The 19,574-nt window shown below is 46.9% G+C and overlaps 1 protein-coding gene across 7 annotated transcripts; it reads left to right on the top strand.

The window, feature by feature from the left end:
- The first annotated feature begins 2,244 nt into the window (after positions 1–2,244).
- On the top strand, positions 2,245–12,692 carry B9D2 (B9 domain containing 2). Of its 7 annotated transcripts, none has more exons than XM_061597547.1 (4): positions 2,245–2,481; positions 4,312–4,420; positions 6,437–6,562; positions 11,791–12,692. In XM_061597547.1, the coding sequence occupies exons 2-4, from the start codon at positions 4,333–4,335 to the stop codon at positions 12,102–12,104; spliced, it is 528 nt and encodes a 175-aa protein (XP_061453531.1). In that variant the 5' UTR covers positions 2,245–2,481; positions 4,312–4,332; the 3' UTR covers positions 12,105–12,692. The 7 variants fall into 7 exon arrangements, with proteins under 7 accessions (XP_061453531.1, XP_061453535.1, XP_061453536.1 ...); XM_061597551.1 differs by having other exon boundaries at positions 2,393–2,481; positions 4,329–4,420; XM_061597552.1 differs by lacking the exon at positions 2,245–2,481 and adding an exon at positions 2,488–2,617 and having other exon boundaries at positions 4,329–4,420.
- Positions 12,693–19,574: the final 6,882 nt, after the last annotated feature.

Genomic DNA, 19,574 nt, shown 5'->3' with positions numbered 1-19,574 from the left:
GCTACAGCACAGGGCTGCGGTGATTCCAGACCTCTCCATTATCCCTTTTGTGATAGGCTGCCAGGGCTCGCCAGTCTTAGGCTGGTACCTGGCCCTTTAGGTATACCTCAATCCACAGCAGAAGGCAACACCCAGGCAATGACTCCCGAGGAGCCCTCATTTGGACACTGCCCGGAGACTCCACCTGTGGGAGAAAAATGGTGGGGCCCTCTCCCTCAGCTGCCTAATGGTGGAGGAGCCCAGCTGTTGGGACTTGGACGGAAGGAAGTGAGGGGGTCAGGGAGGATATAAAAGGCCTCAGAGAGAGGGAAGGAGGAAGCCTAGGAGCTCTTGATGGAAGTTTGCCAAGGGCGTTGAGGAAGACGATGCCAGCCTGTGTTGGGAAAGACCCTCCCCTGGGACATTGAAGCAGCCTGGGAGGGGAAGGCCTGTTAGAGGACTTAGGGCTGGAAGGAACCCAGGTCTACAACAGAGAATGTGAAGCAACATTTCTGTAATAAAACTGGAGATACAATGGAATACATGTGAGTCTGTGCCTTCATTTTGGCCTTCTTGCCAGCGGGGCCCCTATGATATGCCACTCCCCCAGAGGTACAAGACACCCTTATTATTTATTCACTAATAGGCAAAAAACTCTTGCAGCTTAAGAACGTACCTATAGCCAACAGATATTGCTATCTGTTACATGATAGAACATGAAAAGCAGGGACATTTTTTCATTTTCAAAAAGCGGGGAAATTGGGCAGGTACAGTGAATGCACCAGGGGAGCAGGAGACCTGACCCCCTCTCTGAGATATTGTACTGCCCCACAAATTTGTCAAAATGCAAACACAATTTGGGTTGCTTGTTCACACTCCAATCCACTTCCTGTGTAGCTTGGAAGAACTTGGAAATGTGCCTCTGAGCATATGGTGAGTGGTGGACACAATGAGTGGGCAAGCAGCAAGCAAGCAGAGACCTGTGGCAAAGAGCCATAACTAGGGAGAGGGGATCTGCTTGGCGTGCAGAAGGGCCCAGGTCCAGTCCCTGGCTGGGAGAGACTCCCTGTGTGAAATCCTGGAGAGACGCTGCCAGTCAGTGTGGACCAGGAGTGAGGAACCTGTGACCTTGTAGATGTTGTTGGACTCCCCAAGTCCCTTAATTCCTGAATATTGACCGTGCCAGATGGAGCTGACAGGAATTGGGAGTCCAAGAATATCTGGAGGGTGCAACAGGTTCCCCATGCCTGGTGTAGGTAATATGCAATTAGATGAGCCAATGTTCTGATGGACAGGAACAAGGACATTCACTCTTTCCCTCTGGGTGTTGTTGTGGATCATTGGGCCCAGAGGAAGAGGGCAGGCAAATGGGCAGCAGTTCCATCGCTCCCTCTATTTTATCCTCACAACAATCCTGTGAGGTTGGTTAGGCTAATAGAGGGTGACTGGCCCAAGGTCACCCAGTGAGCTTCATGGCTGAGTGGGGGATTTGAACCCTGGCTCCCAGGTCCCAGTCTGACATTCTAACCACTATATCACATTGACTTTGTAAGCAGCGTACCACCAGTTTTTCACAAGAGGATCCGCTGTGCTTTCTGAAGGTTGCCAATGGTCTTTTCCTCAAAAAAAATTCACAAAAGTGTGTCCCCTGCTTTCCTGTGAGAAGTAAACAAAGAGATCCAGAATTTGTAGGGCAGTACAATATCTCAGAGAGGAGGTCAGGTCTCCTGCTCCCCTGATGCATGCACTATAGCTGCCCAATTTCCCTGCTTTTTAAAGTTTTTTTAGAGATATCTGTTGGCTATAGGTATGTATGTTCTTAAACCGCAAGGGTTTTTTGCCTGTTAGTGAATAAATAATAAGGGTGTCCTGTACCCCTGGGGGAGGGGCATATCACAGGGACCCTGCCCCATACCTTCCGTGGGGGCCTAGCTGGCAAAAAGGCCAAAATGTCATCAATGGCCAATCATGCCACACTCAACGTGGCCGCTTCCGACCACCAGCAGCTCCCTTGCCTCCTCTTATCCAAGTAGGCTTATTTTATTTCAAGATCCTAGGAATAGAAAAATAGGTACAGTGGCACAACCTTAACTTCCAGTAAATATCGAACGCCGCCATTGGCCAGGCTTCTCTGGGCGCGGAGTGGCATTGTTCTATCCCTTCGCATCTCTGCGACGAAAGCCCTAAATGCTTTGCACCGGGATGTTAGAGTGGGAAAACTGGTACGATTTTAGACCGGAACTGTCCACCGTGTGTGACTCTATCCTTTTTGTAACTCTATGTCCAAGATGGCGTCGTTATTGCCTCACGCAAGATGGCGGTGCTACCGGTTTCTTTTTCCCTTTCGCCTTCTATTTGGCGGGGCAGCATAACTTTGATCCAACTAACCAATCAGAGTTTCATGCTGGGCGTGGCTTCTCGGTTGCTGTGGCAACCGGGCCCAGTAGCCGTGAGGGCGCTATTGGGGGAGTTCTGAAGAATTTTCACCAAGCTGAGGAGCAGGTAATGGAACGCTTTGCGTGCAATATGCGTGTGCCGGGGAAGGAACGAGTCCCGTGTCATTTGCACGTGTGAAGGGGACGCCGCCTCACTCACGCCTCCCAATCCAATCAGAACCTATTAACGTTGAAGGCGGGTGGTACGTGAGTATGAAGCCCTGGACTGCCAGTGTCTGGGACTGGGTTTGTGGCGTGGCACTAAACGGAGCCTCCTAAGTTCACATGCAGACTGCAAACGGGAAACGGCAGCATTGTCCTAAGACAAAAGGGAGGTTTTTTAAAAAAAATCACGCTGCATGCGCAGATTGCCTTAATGCCAGGATAGCTGTGTTACCAATAACGACTTTTTTATGAATTGCCACTGTTAATCATGTAATTATCACCGCCAACTGTACTTTTCTAAATTTCATTTTCTTCTGACCTCACTGTTTACAATCCCTCCCCACCACCACCGAAATTTACCATCTTCAGAGGCAGAATTTTCTGACGATCCCCAGCTTAGGTGGCTTTAAAATGGACGGCAACTTTATGGTGGAGGAGGCCTATCAATAGCTAATAAGTTGTGCTAAGAAGGCCTGTAAGTTCAGAATCAGATACTATGAAATCAGCAGAGTCTTGTGGCATCTTAGAGGCTGTCCGTATGATTAAGATACAAGCTAAGGCGGACTGGTGTTCACTTCATCAGATGAACAAAGTGTAATCTACCTGGTTATCAGGCGGTTGTAAATAGTGAAGTCAGAGGGAAACAGGGAAAAGTACAGATAGTAACAATTCAAATAGAGCTAGAATGTATATAAGATAAGTACAGTGAGGTGATAACAGAACTGCCAAATCCGTTAACATCTGTAGTAGGAAAGGAAACCATTGTCTCTAATCAGACCCAAATGAATAGAACTTCTTGATGAATTTTATTGTTTTCCCATTCATTTGCTGTTGTTTTCTGTGCTGTTTTTAACTATGTTTAGCCTTTTTTATTATATTGTGCACATTGCCTTGAGACATATATGTGGAAGACAATTATTAAATAACAATAATAATTATAATTTGGCTGTTTCATCTTGGAGCTTCCCTCTGAGGTCCTTTGTCCAAATATGGCCACCTTAAGATCACCAGCAGTATGTTCTGTGAGGTCTATCCACACCATACATTTTAAAAGCACTATTATGTCACAAATCGGTCCCAGAGAATAGCTGCGACCTGGAGGAAAGGTGAGGTTACAATAACCCCAGCACAGACGACAAAGCAGTATAGCAGAAGTCATGGTCCCAACTGGGAATGTTCAAGGAGAAGGCAAATACAACACTGAATGCAAAATTCAGTGTCTGGAGAACTTTGCTTTTTGTCTTGTCTTTCAAGCCAGGTTTCTAGCCCTCAAGATGGCCAAGATAGCCTTAAAACACCTGTGGAATCTCAGAAGCCAAAGAGATCTCCTTTCCCCTCCCTTGACAAGCAAAATGGGTTATGCATAACAGCACAAATGGCTATTTTGATGTGCTTGAAACAGATAGTCCAAATGGCCGCCATTGTTAAAAGCCAGATAATAAGCTGAATAATTTACAGTTGGCTCCCCTGAAGTGGTGCCCATAATCTACCACCTGAGGCAGTCCAACTGTCTCTATCTAATGGTAGAGCCAGCCCTGTGTAATGGGCAAATTTGCACGCAGGTTGCAGAATCCAGCATTTCAGGGTGCAGAACTTGGGTTCCCTTGGTGCTGAATCATGACTTTGAAGAAGTAGTACCCACAAACTCCGAATATTAACAAGGCAGTTAAAACCTCTGTTAAGTGCTCTGGAACATGAGGGCCTTTGGCTCAATTGCTCTTTTCTCTTTAAGGTCTTTTCCCATTGCAGGTCCATGGCTGAAGTGCACGTGATTGGTCAGATCGTGGGAGCCAGTGGATTCCCCAGCAGCAGTCTTTTTTGCAAATGGGGGATCCACACAGGTTAGTGGAGCATTTTGGTCTGGAAATCACCATGCCAAAACAGGGAAAGGGGGGCCAGAGACCCTTGAGGTCTGGCCCTTGTCCTGGGAGGAGGAACTGGATCTAGCGCAAATGTAGAAGGAAAGGAAGGGAGGGTTGTAAGCTCAGAGCAGATGGTATGCTGAAGGTCCAAGGTTTGAGGCCCAGCACTTCTGTTTAAAAGACTGTTGGTTACAGGGCCCTGCCTTAGACCCTGGAAAGCTGCTGCCAATCAGTGTAGACAGTACAGACCTAGATGAACCAATGATTTGACCTGGGGACCTTTTTTTCTTGCGGGTGTATTTTGCAACATGTCATTGAAGCAATAATTGTGCATTAGTGGTGGATTTATACTGGCCCATCCACACATCCTTCTGCTTTATTAGTTGTTCTGCCGTGCTTCCCCAGTGTTACCACATTTGTGTCATCTGAAAGTGCACTTTTGTGCTGTAGCGCAACAACAGCAGGATGGAAAAACAAACTAGAACGGTGGTGGTATAAAAAGTTACAGGGTTTCAGCAGGAAGCTGTGAGACATGCACCAATTGGAAACGAAGCAGTATGTCCGCCCTGAATCTTTTGGAGGTGTACCCAATATTGAAAGCTGGATTGCGTATAACCACTCCCGTGCCGTCATGAACACAAATAATCATGAATGCACAATAAAAAGGATGTCTGAAGGGGCCCCTGGTTTAAGGACATCGCCCTGTGTTCTAGAGGCTCTGCGCCTTCGAAAGCTCAGAAGGTGTTCCCTCTTTAATTCTGGGGGATTCAGGACTTGAGAGGGCTTCTACGTCTAGAATTTGGGAAGTAGAGAGAAGGGAATGGGGATTTCAACACATAATGATAATAATGATAATAATAATAAATAAATAAACACAGGTTTGACACTTACTCTCCTGAATCTTCCACTTGTAAGTTCCAGGTCAGTTGCAGAGGGCTGTTGTGGTTCCCCCAGCTTTCCTTAACTTGCTCCTGCTGGTGGAGGGCTCCTAGCTCAGTGGCAGAGTGCATGCTTTGCATAGAGAAGATCTCATGTCGAACTGGAGAATCTCCAGGGGCCCCTTCAGGTGACCTGTTTATTCAAGAGTCATTCTGATTTGTTTGCAGGACAGTTATACATCAATGAGCTTTCCTCCTGCGCTCCTCTTGATTTACTTGCGGATGTTTACACGTCTTCCCGTTAATCATTTGTTTAATTCACACTTTTCAGTGCATTTCCCTGGCACTTTCCTAACTGCAAGAAGTCAATTTCCTTTTAGAAGTGGATATGTTGTGCTTGGGTGACAGGGAGCCCTTTAATCCACTTGAATTGTGCAAAGCTAGGTTTCCTGGTGTGCAAAATCCTTCCTGCAAAATACTGACAGACTGGAGGCACCCCAAGTCACAGATGGGCTCTGGTATTTCCCAGTCTTGCAAAACCACTGCCAGTAAGAGGGCATGCTGCTGAGAAAAAGCCACGCCAATGGTCCAACTTGATTAAAGATTTAGTGGCCCAGAAATAACACCCCTTCTGGCAAGCGTGTGTGTGTTGGAAGCACAACAACAGACATCATTGTGTGACTTAATGGCTAATTCTGTTAGTGTTAAAGTCAGCTAGCCAAGAGGGGGCAGTTGTTGCTTAGCAACCAAGCCGAATGGCATGATCTTCACTGAGGTGGCATGTGTCTGATTGGCTGATTAGTTCTGAGGGAGTTTTCCTCTGGATATTTAGTTGAATATCTTCCTGCTGTGTACAAGGCCTGAACTAAGAAAGACAAAACCTCTCTGTTTATTTCTCCTCAAATTTATACTGTTTTTGTTAGTTTGCTTCGTAAAGTGTTGCCAGGCTTCTTTTCTTTCTGGATTCTGTCTGTGTTATTTAAGTGACTTCGCTAATGGGGGGGGGGGTGAAAGGAAGGGAATCCTGCCCTCCCATTTTCTTTCACATCTTTAAACTTGACCTGAGGCAGTTTTGTACCTTCATAACTAAGATAGCTGGGTTTTCTCCTCCACCCAGGTGGTGCCTGGAAGTTGCTGGCAGGACTTCGGGAAGGGCAAACGCAAGTCGACCATCCCCAGTTGGATGACGTGGCTTATTGGTCCCACCCCATTGACGTCCACTTTGCCACCAAAGGCTTGCAGGGTAAGGGCTGCCCCCGGCACTTGAGATGAGGGTGTCACGTGCCTTTCCTCTCTTCCTACATAGTTCTGGGCTGTTGCCTTTGCAAACTTGAGATCCTTTTCAATAATCATTTTTTGTAATGCTGCAGAGCCCAGCTGCTGGGCAGGGAAACTCCTTACACGCTGGGGGCCAATGACCCAATAAGCGCTTGCTAATGCTAGGATGAGCTGGCTGGGATTGTTGAGCAGGGAATGGCCGTTCAGCTTAGCAGCATGGTAACGCAGTGGAAGCTGGCCCATTAGTGCAAATGAGGCACTGCCCTGCCAAGCTCAGTCTGCCCTCGGCCAACCCCCGTTTGCCCGGCACCTTACTTAGAACCAGTAAGCCTTTCCTGTTGCCTTCCTCCTCCTCAGCCTGTAGTACTTAGCAGACTAAGACTATAGTTCTTTGCAGGGAGGAGGATGGGGGCAAATAATTGGCTCTGGCTCTGCCTTTCATTGGCTGGCTTCGCCTGTCACTGACTCTGGCTCCACCTCCTGTTGGGCACTCCTCCTTCTGCTGTACCAGTCCCGATGGGCACCAGTTGCCAGGGTTGCAATGTGTACTCTGGCCCTTCCAGAGCCCTATCTATTTGAGAGCCAGTGTGGTGTAGTGGTTAGAGTGTTGGACTAGGACCTGGGAGACCATGGTTCAAATCCCTATTCAGCCATGAAGCACCCTGGGTGACCTTGGGCCAGTCCTGCCTCTCAGCCTAACCTACCTCACAGGGTTGTTGTGGGGATTAAATTGGGAGGGGGGACACCATGTACTTTGAGCTCCTTGGGGGAAAAGTGGGATATAAATGCAACAATAAATAAATAAAATTATCTCTTTCATTTGGAGAGCATAGCTGTGCTTACAGACTTAAAATGGTTTATTCCTTCTTCCCAGGGAATTCTGTCTTGTGAGGTGGGGCTAGGGATTTATCATGGAGAATTCTCTGTATCCCAACTTGACTGAGCTCCCAAGATTATTTGGTGGGGGGGGGTATGACAGGGAGGAATATTAACATCAGGCTGGTAGCATTGATACACCCTAAGCAGTTCGGCTGCAGTTCCTTAGTGATTGAGGAAGGGCACACCGCATGTACTCAGGGGCACAAGTCTCCATAAAATAGTGGTGGTGGGGATGTCCAAGCAAATAATATGATCAGGCTCAAGCCAGGCACTGGGTGTGTCTCGACCCTCATGATGAACCTGCCCTTAGAACCTCTGGTTATTGGAGTTTTTGGCTGTCCTGCCCCAGTCCCCTGTTTCCAACAGCAGGTACCTAGATTCTATGAGTTTGGGGTAGCACTTTCCCTCCCAACAAGGGGGAATTATGGGGAGGCAGTTATACCTGCTCTTGACTTCTTGAATTCCCAGCCCTGGTGGTGATGGGAGGGGGGCAAAGCTTTTGAGTTCTGGTTTTTCATATTTTACATCTTTACTCCCCCCCCCATACATTTGATGTAATTGGCTATCTAAAAGGAAATTAATCCATTTATACAGTACGCTCCGTCAGACAAAAGAGCTCATGAAACCAGCCGGCTAAGGGAAGCCTGTCGGAAAGACAGGAGATTAATTGTTGGCCCCTGCTGCCTTCTGTGCTCTGCCGCAAAGCCGATTTGTTTTGCGTGGGCTTCTCCGCTGCCTCTATTCAGGCTGCGCTTCAACAGAGCTGAGCTGGACCGGGAAGGCGGGGGCGAGAAAAGGCCAAGGAACCGGAGGGGAAGAGGAGTGGATTGATGTGGAAAAGCTGCCGAAAGTCTCCCGCTGCTGCCTTTTCTTCCCAAGTGACAAGACTCCATATAATTAATAAATTGTACCTTGCCGTTTCCCTTTATTGCTGGAAACACAGGGCTCAAGTAAACAGATAAAACACTCAGAAGGAGGGAAAAAAACACCCAACCAGCCAGACCTTGGCTAATGATGAAATATGAACTCCGGATTGACAGGGGGAGATGGTGGCAGGAACACGACTGGACAGACAGTGAACGAAAGAATGGAGGGAGAAAGCACTGATAATAAAAATCCTAATAAAATAATATTTAGCGTTCGTGAAGTGCTTTCTGCATGTTCTGCATGTTCATAGCACTTCATGTATATTACCTAACAAGAACCCTTTAAGGTAGGTCAGTATGATTATCCCCACACTGAAGAGCCCTACTGGCTCAGGCTAAAGGTCCATCTAGTCCAGCATCCTGTTCTCACAATGGCCGACCAGGTGCCAATGAGATGCCGACAGCAAATGGAAAACAAAAGAAAAGAGAAGGTCAAGCCATGGTGCTATTTCTTAATTATGGTTAGAGCAAACCATGGTTTGGTGTGATGTCTGCATTGAGACAACATAACCCTCTGAGCATGCGCAGAGTGCCTTTCCTCTCACAACTGCCCCAGCCCATCTGAATGAAGCTGATACTTTTGATGTAGGTCCAACTGTCCCCCAGAATAGCCTTCACCAACTTGGTGCCCTGCAGATGTGCCATGCTGCCTGGGGCTGATGGAACTTGTAGTTCAAAACATCTGGAGACCACCAGTTTTGCAAATTAATTGTGGTTTATAACTGTAATTAAAAAAGAATGATTGTGGATGTGAGGCTTAAAATCCTTTCCAGCTGACACCTTGGCCCAAACTTCCAAACTCTTTCCTTTCCTCTGCTCCCCCCACCCTACCCCAGATTTTCCTCTGCTGTGCTGTGGGCGAGGGGGATTCATTGAAGAAGCAGAATATAGTCGTTTAGTTTATTTGCTCTACAGAACATATACATCAGATACACTATAGTTTTATCAAGACAGCCACAGCAGAGAAAAACACAGTATACATGCACACAGATTGCGCCTTTTAAAATAAGAGTGTAACAAACTCCATGATCAAAAACAGTTTAAAAATACAGACAATTTTGACTCTGAAATCTTCTCTTTAACAATTGTGTCCTAGTTTTGATGGCTACAGCAAGGAACTTGGCTGTATTCCCTGTAATCGTAGAATCGGAGTCTAAGAAATTAAAATTGAAACATAAAAATTAATCTGAGTTCCCCAAGAAAGTACTGGAGAGATACTGTAAATTGGGAACTTGTATCCCTATAAAAATTGCAGTATAGAAGAATGTGGGCTAACATTTCAACAGAGCCACTTTCTCAAGGACAAAACAAAATTTTGACTCATGAGGATGCAGGCAGGTTATTGTTATAATTATTAAATGAGAAGAATAATTAATTACAAGAACATTCTATTTTATATAGTAGCACCAGAGGGATAACCATACTAGTTCTGTTGCTGCAAAAACACCACCTTAAAAAGATTGCTTTTGTGTGTGGCATAAGACTTATTCTTAGACGACAGATAGATGGAGAAAAAGAAGTCTCAGCATTGGCACCTGGAGGGCATGAGATGCAGGAGGGCCTGTCACATTGCTATGTAGAGCCCAAATATATATGAGACAAGACCAGAGTGATGCAGCCAAAACACCAGTGAATGTGGCACTTTGTCATAGAGTAGTATAGCTTAATCCAAAAGGACAGGCTACAATTCCCAGAGTTCCCTGAGAAGACGGATTGAGCATTAAACCACTCTGGGAATGGTAGTTCTGTGAGGGTGATAGGTGGGGCTTCCTAACATCTGTCAGTACCCTTAACAAACTATATTTCCCAGGATTCTTTGGGGAAAGACTTGGCTCTTAAAGTGGTGCAATACTGCTTTAAATGTATAGTGCAGATGGGACCTAAGAGGGGCAGAAAAGGAGAGGCCAGGCAATGAGGGAAGAGCTCAAGCAAAGCCGGATGCACAGGCTGGTTGGTTCTGGTTGGTGATGAGGGTTTGGGCCAACAGCAGGGAAGCTTTTTCAGATGGAGGGCAACTTCCTGGGGGCCACATGCCAGTGGTGTGTGGGGCCAGAGCCAGAAGTGGGCAAAAGCGACCAAGAGGCATTATTAGAGTTCAAAGACACATTCCAGCCAGGTGAAAATACTCAAGGAGGGGGTGAAGCAAGAATATGGCCTGGGGAGAGTGTGGCTGAGGCGGGGTTGTGGACAAGGGAAAGTTCCAAGGGCCAAACAGAGAGGACTAGAGGGCCACATTTGATTCCTCGCCTGAGATTCCCACCCCTGACTTAGAAATGATGTAAGGTGGATTCTAAAGAGAGTTTAGAAGAGAGAGACGGTGATATGTTAGGTGTTTTGGGAAGCAGCCCTGGTAATACGGGACAGCAAAGGAGAAATCTGCGTAATTCTGGACACATCATTTTGGTTGCTAGCTTTTGGCACAGAACTTTCAACCCTGGAGATAGAGCCCTTTTGCTTCTAGAGAGTGCTAGTTCTGCCCTCTGATGGAAGGGGTAACCTTGTTCCTGAACCTGGTGTAGCAGAGTGTTTGGGGTCACAATCCAGGAAGCTTTCAATTCAAATATCAACTCAGCCAGGAACTTGTCAGACAGCCTGAGATGAGTCGCTGTTCTCTCTGCCCCCACCAGAGGGGGCAGGGATGTTGCACCCCTGTAAGGCCTAAGAGTTGCAGATAAGCAGAGACAGCAGAAGGCTTTGGTTTCTGTTCTCACCTCTGTTGTGGCATGCAGCACTGTTTCCTTTCCACTGCAGTTCGGCTTTGGACAAAAACAACATTCGTCTTGCTGTCTGCTGGGGTGGAATGTTATGCAGATAATTCCATAATTGATTACATTATTCCACACCATTTCAGTGAAACACCATTCATTTCAGTGCAGAGGAAACCCAATTCAAATGGCGGGAACAAGGCAGCAGTTTCGTATCATTTGTGGACTGAAAACAGCAAGTAATACTGATTGTTTTCTCTGGATTTGAATTCCATTCCAGACAGAATGAGCAAACACGGTCAATTTCTGCTCTGTTTCCATTTCCATTGAAATTCTCTGACATGCCTACTGAGAGGATTATTTATTTATTTATTACATTTATATCCCACCTTTCCTCCAAGGAGCTCAAAGTGGTATACATGGTTCTCCCCTCCCCATTTTATCCTCACAACAACCCTGTGAGGTAGGTTAGGCTGAGAGACAGTGACTGGCCCAAGGTCACCCATTGTGCTTCATGGTTGAGTGGGGACTTGAACCCTGGTCTCCTAGGTCATAGTCCAACACTCTAACCATTACACTACACTGTGGGATGTTTTGAACATTTAAAAATTACTGTATCAATGGAATGTGTTGTCGTCGCCCTTGTTATTCTTCTCACCCTCTTTCTTTCTTTTCCTTGCCAGGCTGGCCCAAGCTCCACGTCCAGGTGTGGCACCAAGACTCCTTTGGGCGCACCGAGCTGTACGGCTACGGCTTCTGCCACGTGCCGTCCAGCCCTGGCTTCCACCAGCTGGAGTGTGTCACCTGGTGCCCCCTGGGCTCATGGCAGGAGCAGCTGTCCCAGCTCTTTGTGGGAGGGGGCCCCCAGTTGCTGAACACTGATCTGATCTACACGGGGGCCGACCGCTACCGCCTGCAGACCCGCACCATGGGCACCGTGCACCTCCAGCTGGCCGTCCTCCTGCGCAACTTTGACCGCTATGGTGTCGAGTGCTGAACCCGGGCTGCCCCTCTTCCCCCCCCTATGGGCCTGCACCCATGTGGCGGGCCTGAGGGCAGGCCTGAGGGCTCCTCCCCCTCAGCCCAAAGACTGGAAACCTCACTGCTCAGGAAGGAAAGACTTCTGCAGCCGTGAACATGGTGTCCTTGGCAGAGGAGCGTCTGCCTCAGGGCTGACAGGGCCTCTGTGCTCCCACCTGACTCTGAAGAAGGGCAGCTCCATTCCATCAACAGCTGAAGCACAGAACTTACGAGCCAAATGCCTTGAGTTTGGTCTCCATATCAGGACTAGTGGTTGATGCTTGGCCCAGAGGGGTACGGAACCAGATCTCCTGGGACCTCTTCTCAGCCAAGTGCCTCACCCCGTGAGCAGCATCTGTTGTGGCCTGGGGCACCCTTGAGACAACCACCCTTGTGCACTTGGGGGGCTCTAAGGCTCTTTCCCAGTTTGATTTGACAGAGTTTGGACATATCACTCGGCACAGAGAGGACTGCTGTTCCCAGGACTTGCACCACTTACACTGTATCCCCCCCCCCATTTATTTCTGTTTCTTTCTCTTGTTTGCATTAAACAGGTTTTCTCCAGGGGGCTTTGTGCAGTGCTTAAAGGAACAAGAACTTGGTATGCTAGTGGGTGGGTACTTATCCCTATGCCATGGACACACCATCACAGGCCTAATCTATGCACAAAGCAGAGCAAGGTGGTAGAATGGACTTGTAGGTACTCTCAGCCAGGGCTGGCCCCAGGTCTGAGGAGACCTTCAGCATAGTGCTTCCTGGTGGGATAAAACTGCGCCAGGCGGTTGGGTCTGGGAGCCACCATTTAGTTTACACAGTGCCTTTGAGCAGGAGAGCCAGTGTGGTGTAGTAATTAGAGTGATGGACAGAAACCTAGGAGGCCAGAGTTCAAATCCCCACGGTGACTGGCTCAAGGTCACCCAGTAAGCTTCATGGCTGAGTGATGATTTGAACCCTGGTCTCCCAGGTCCTAGTCCAACACTCTTAACTGCTGCACCACACTGGGTCTCAATCATAATAATAGGAGCAGGGAACCTCTGGCTCCTCCAGATGTTGGACTCCAGCTCCCATCATCCCTGACTGCTGGCCACACAAGCTGGGGTTGATGGGAGTTGAAATCCAAACAACGTCTCGAGGGCCACAAGTTTGCCACTCCTGCCCTGCAGGGATACTACATCAAGGGCATGGCAAGAAATAAAAAATGGAAGCTGCTTTCAGGCTCAGTTGCCAGGTGTTGGTCAGAGCACTGAGGTGGGCGGTGTTTAAAGAGGTGCCCAGGACTGGTGTCAGCGGTTGACTCTGATAAGGCCCCTGCAGCTACCCAAGGATGCTGCATGCTGACACGGAGACGTTTTCAGGTTGCAGGCGGGAGGATGCAGTTTTTGAGCATTCTGTTCCCCTCACAGAGCTCCAGCAGCCAGAGAGGTTTAACAGTCGGCGCCTCTTCCCAGAGAATTCAGGGGATGGTAGCTCTGTGAGGGGAATAGGGCATCTTCTAATAACTCTCATCACCCTTCACAAACTACACTTCCCAGGATTCTTTGGGGGCAGCCATGACTAAAGTGGAATGTCTGGTGTGGATATGGCCAGAGACAGCTTTGGTTTAAATTTGGGTGGGAGATTATGCGTGTCTGCTGTAGAATAAAACATTGGGGAAAACCCTGGAAAATGATATTGTTACCAATGTTTTCCTTTTGGAAAGGAAAGGGGCTTTCCCTCTGCCCAGTGCCCACACACCCAATCTTCTCCTCCCCATCTCCCTTCCCCCCCTTCCTCCCCTCCTCCTGCTCCTCCCCGCCCCTCCTCCAGGTCACTTTCATCTATCCTAAACATGATTGCACAGGATTAAATCCCACTGAACAGAATAAGCATGCAAATTATCAAACCTGCCCTCCTCTCCTCTTCCCTCTTATCCCCCCCCCTTTGTACTGGTCAATGTCATATGATGGTGAAGACAGCCTTTTGTGTTTCAAGCTGGAGGTTATATTTCCATTTTGGGTGCATTAACAGTTGAAACAGATTGCATCTTTGATGTAAAATTAGACTGATTACAATATGTTGCTACTTAAGCAGTGAATTTAGCTGTTGGAGAAAACAAACTTGGCCTGCCAACGATGCATATGCTCATCCTTCTGTGCTTAAACCACTCCACTTAAGGAAGGGTGGGCATGGTCAATTAAAAACATAAAGCTAGAAATTTACTAGAATATTTTTCACCTCCCACTGTTTTACCTTGTGCAAACTGAGACACTCCTCATATCCACTGGAGACTAGTCAGTGCTATTATTCCACAACTGTTATTTTAGTGTAAATTATGCAAAGTGTTGCTGTACTTCACATATTCACAGAAACAGAAGCAAAAGAAAAAAGTTATCATAGGAAACTTCACTAAAATTGCAAAGTAAATGAAACATATTTCAAGTGAATATCTGAACTATATCAACAATATTGTTGCTTCCTCCCTGCTAAAACAAGATCAGCACAGCACATGTCTTGTTTCTGTTATTTGGGCTGATTGCAGGTGTTGCCACTACTTACCATATGCTCAGAGGCACGTTACCAAATTCTTCCAAGCTGCACAGAAAGTAGATTGGACTATGAAAAACCAACCCAAATTGTGTTTGCATTTTTACAGATTTGCAGGGCAGTACTATATCTCAGAGAGAAGGCCAGGACTCCTGCTCCCCTAGTACATTCACTATAGCTACTACTTTCCTTACTATTTAAAGTTTGATAGAAATATCTGTTGGCTATACGTACATGCTTAAAGCGCAAGAGTTTTTTGCCTATTACTGAATTAAAGATTTAAGTTATTTTTAATATAAGTCCTTAAAATGCCGCTTAAACGTGCACAAGACTGCACTGTACTATTCATTATTTAAATATTTCTTTAATCATATAATAACCCTGCCTTGTTGACATTCTGCTGCATGTCATCCAAAGCTTGTTCCACAATATTATGATTTTCAGAAGCTCAAACTTCGGTAAGATCCAATATTCAAACAAAGCACAATAGTAATAAAAGATCTGGCCTTTGTGCTATCATGGGAGGATATCGGGAAGTTACAGTCTGAGGGTTACGCCTTAATGCAGCATTGGAAAGGATCCTGGGGCTATAATCCTCTGCACACACATTCTGTAGTCAGGCTTACTTCTGAGTAAACATGCATAAGGCTGGGCTGCAAGTGTCCAAGGCTTTCCAAACACAAGGTCTGGAAGTTGCTGGATAAAATAGTGTTTGTCCTTGAGATTGAAAGTAAATATTATGTTTGGTTAGTGGACTCATAAATATTCATAATTTCAGCATAGTGCAGAGCTCAGCTGGTTGGAAGCATAAAATCAGAGGACAAGAGGACCCTGCTAGGCTCTGTGGGTGATCCTGATGATATATACAAGATAGCATCTCTAGCATCCGATCACCTGTGATATCTTGCTTGTCCAAAAGAATAGAGCTGATACATGAGTGGGTGTGAGATCCTATGCATGTCTACTCAGAAGGAAGCCCCACTGAGTTCAATGGAGTGTACTCCTAGGAAAGTGTGTATTGCATTGTGGCCTTCCTGCATCAGTTATATAATGCAGTGTTTCCCAACCGTTATGAGTATGGGACCCCCTTTATAAGCTCAAAAAGATTTGCGACATCCCCACGCTAACTGTAATTTTAGCCTCTGTTAATTGAAAAAATGGTGCGTGGCAAAATCACATCTCCAAATATCCCTTTCCATAAAAAGCTCCTTGCAGACAGGGAGGTGTTGCTTTCTTTTCTTAATGCAAAGGTCCAAACAAATTGGGATCCATCTCCTCCACACACACAGTCTGAAGATGTGGGCTACAGTGTTGGACTAAGATCCAGGTTCAAATCCTCACTCAGCCATGAAGCCCACTGGGTAACCTTGGGCCAGACAGTCTCTCAGCCTGACCTATCTCACAGGGTCAGTGTAAGGATAAAATGGAAAGCGGATGGGGGACGACGACTGTGCACCACCTTGAGCAACTTGGAGGAAAGGTGGGACATAAATGGAATAATAAATAAATACATAAATTAATACATAACATTACAGCTGCAGTATGTGGACCCCAGGCTCAGCCAACCTGCTGAACTTTTTAATAATGATGATGAAGCACCATCAGCAGCAGCTATGTGGTAGTGGTGGGGATGCTAGATTGTGAAGAAAAAAGGGTAGAAAGACTGAGGAGAGGGGTTAGTGCTTTTAGGCCTTGGGATGATCATCAGAAATGATGACTTGGTTACCATGCACTTGGGGAATGACAGTGGGGCAGAAGACAGATCAGCACATGCACACACACAAACACCTGCCCCTCCTGCAAGCATCTGTAGGCAGGCAGGCATTTGGGCAGGTAGGAAGGGGGATGCCTTGAACTGCTGCAGCATCTTGGAGAGAGAGCTGGGGGGGAGTGTAGGTGGAAGAAAGGGGGGATGTTGGCACACACAGCCTCAGAGATGGGGGGCGAGCAAGTCCTGAGTTTCCTCACTGCTCCTTGGCTCCGTCTGGGCTGAAGGTGAGAGCTCCACGGCCTCACAAATAGGAATAATTTTTAAAAGGAGATGGCAGTGAATCAGGAGCCAAGAAAGGCAGGCAGGCTGTCTGCCAGGAAGGAAGGGGGTTTCCTTGCAGCCTTGCTTCTTTTTGCTTCAGAAAAAGCCCTCTCCTCTCGTTCTGAATAAGGTTGTTGTTAGCAGTGGCAGTGCGAGGAGATAGGAGTCACTGATAGTAAATCTCTTCTTCCTGGTAGCTCCACCCACAGCGTCCTTTGACAACTGCCACGTGTTTTATAGGCAGATGCCTGCCCTCGGTGCACCTGATAGACACTCTGGTGCTTCAGCAAAAATCCTCCCCTCTTGTTTGAAGCAATGGGGAGGTGTCATCTGCAGCAGCAGTGGGGAGCAGATAATGTCAGATAATATCACAAATAGGGTGATAAAATACACCCCCGTCTGACACCTTTTCAGATTGGGAACCAATCGGTTTCTCCATATTCTGTCCTGGTTGCCAAAATGTTGCAGTTCTGGCTCTGCCCAGCAGGGGTCACCAAAACTGCAAGTTTGAAAGCCAGTGGTAGAAGCAGAATGACATTTTGTCACTGTGGCACTGCTGTCCACGGTGACCAGTATAACTCACTCCCCTCTTGTACCTGGGCATCAAACCCAATCACCCTGGTTGATGCCAGTCCCCGTTCCAACCCAGGAGGCCTGGCTATCACTTTGTTTCTGCCCTGGCCACTGCATTTCATTTCTGTCCCAAAGCTGGTGTTCTGACTCTTGTCCTCACTCTCTGCCACCTCCCAAATACAGATGCCAATGTTTTTTTTAATCAGCTTTATTTCTAAAGATTCCCCTCTCTCCCTCATGTTATCTCCAGCAGCCAGTCAGACTGTTCTTAAATGCACAGGAAGAGCAAGGCCAGTTTTCAAAAAAGTGGTATGCTTACCCCTAAAACTATATCGAAACCAGAAATTCCCTTCCCCCCTGCCAGGAGCTATGTGAAACTATGGAATCTGTTACCACAAAAGAGGGTGGCCACCTACTTTGACCACTTTAAAAGTGGGCTAGACAAATTCATGGAGGGAATATCTATCAAAGGCTACTCGCCATGCTGGCTATAGATTACCTCCAGCATCAGAGACGGCATGCCTCTGAATAGGGGTGGGGGACAAATTTGATTCAGTTCACATTTAAAGGGAAACCGGCCTAATTCTCAGTTTCTGAAACAATACACAAAACGAAACACGGCCATCTTTTGAAATCGGCATTTCCCCAAATTTTCCTGTGCAGTTCTCAGGCCAAGTAAACTGTACAAAAATAGATATGCTAGGGGAAAGTGTGTATAAAAAAGCATATATGACTGAAAATAATGTGCAAAAATGCATTATATGAAGGAGCATTGCTTTGCAAACGTGTATACTGGGCAGAATTGCATATGAGATGTGTATATTGGGAGAAATGTGGTGATGAAATAATTGGAAATTGCTGCAAAAATGCAGAGAACTGAATTGACAGTTGAAAAAAATGAGAGACCGAGATGGAACTTTGCCCATCGCTGCCTCTGAATCCCAGTAGCTGGGGGAGCAACTGTGGGAGGGGGCTATTGCACTCATGTCCTGCCCGTGGGGTTCCCAGAGGCACATGGTCGGTCACAGTAAGTAACGAGATGCTGGGCTGGATAGGCTGTTGGCCTGATCCAGCTACAGGGCACTCTATATGAAAGATTCTAAGCGTCCTGACATCATGGACCTCTGCCCCTTTGCAAATGTAGCGATGGGCAGGGCAATAAACATGAGCTTTGCTTTTGCACAGTCGGCTAGTTTCTTCACACATCCATCCCTATTCTCCATCCCATCCAGGCAAGCAGGACGCCTGAGCGGAGTGTCAAGGACTCCTTCTCTTCAGGTAAAAACATTCAAGGAGGGTGCAAGACTGGGTGTGACTCAGGAGGACGTGTGGCCTTGGAAGAGTCCTGAGGCCGAGATAGAGAGGCCTGGAGGGCCACATTTGGCCCCAAAGTTTGAGGTTCCCCATCCCTGCAATAACGCAATCAGTAGTGTAATGGCAAAGTCAGAAGTGCAGGGTCCCTCCACGACAATCACAGCCATGCCCCCCCTTTTTTTGCTGCTGGATTGAGAATGAGACCCTTGTTAATGCCTTCTTCCACAATAACAGATGTTCCTAGGAGCCAATAAGCAGGAAAGAGGAGAGTGTTAGCTACTCAGAAGAGTCTTCTCAGTGAAGGACTCACCTTCTTCCACTCTGGCTCCAATCAACAGGAAAGGACAAGGAAACTGTTAGAAGACTCTTCTCCGTGGCTAAAACTCTCCCCTTTCATTATGATTGACTCATAGATGCTGGAGATGTAGGGACCCTGCCGGGACCCTTCTCCCAAAAAAGTAGAGGGACCAAGACCACCACCCCGAGACCCCAGTTGACTATACCCCTGGATGTAATTCAGCTTCTATTCCCATCTCTTGTTCTCACCACAATCCAACCTCCCCTCCTAAACTGTGGGGAAAATAACTCAGTTGACTCTGCTTTCCAAATCCTCCTCTTAACTCACCTTTAATTTTTTATTATTATTTATTGAACTTATATCCCACTCTTCCTCCCAAAAGAGCCCTGGGCAGCAAACATATCAGAATTTTTTTTAAAAAAGCATTCTAAAAATAGTTACAGTTAAAAGCATTCTCTCATCCACTGTTCTCAGGGTTACCAGGAACAGTCTCCTTCAGCCATCAAATAAACAGGAATGTTTTCAGATTCCTCCTAAAAGTCAGTAAAGATGGAGACAGATACACTTCGCCAGGGAGGGCATTCCACAAACAGGAAGCCACCACTGAAAAGTCCCCATCATGGCGGATCAATGCCAACCAGGCACTTGACTCAGTTCAGCCCCTATCCAAGAGGCCCCTCTCTCATACCACATTCAAACTGGCTCAA

Source organism: Rhineura floridana, chromosome 15 (genome assembly GCF_030035675.1).
Source record: "Rhineura floridana isolate rRhiFlo1 chromosome 15, rRhiFlo1.hap2, whole genome shotgun sequence".
NCBI classification, from domain to species: domain Eukaryota; kingdom Metazoa; phylum Chordata; class Lepidosauria; order Squamata; family Rhineuridae; genus Rhineura; species Rhineura floridana.
Note: the sequence above shows the minus strand (reverse complement) of the source record. Positions and strands in the feature narration are given on the sequence as shown.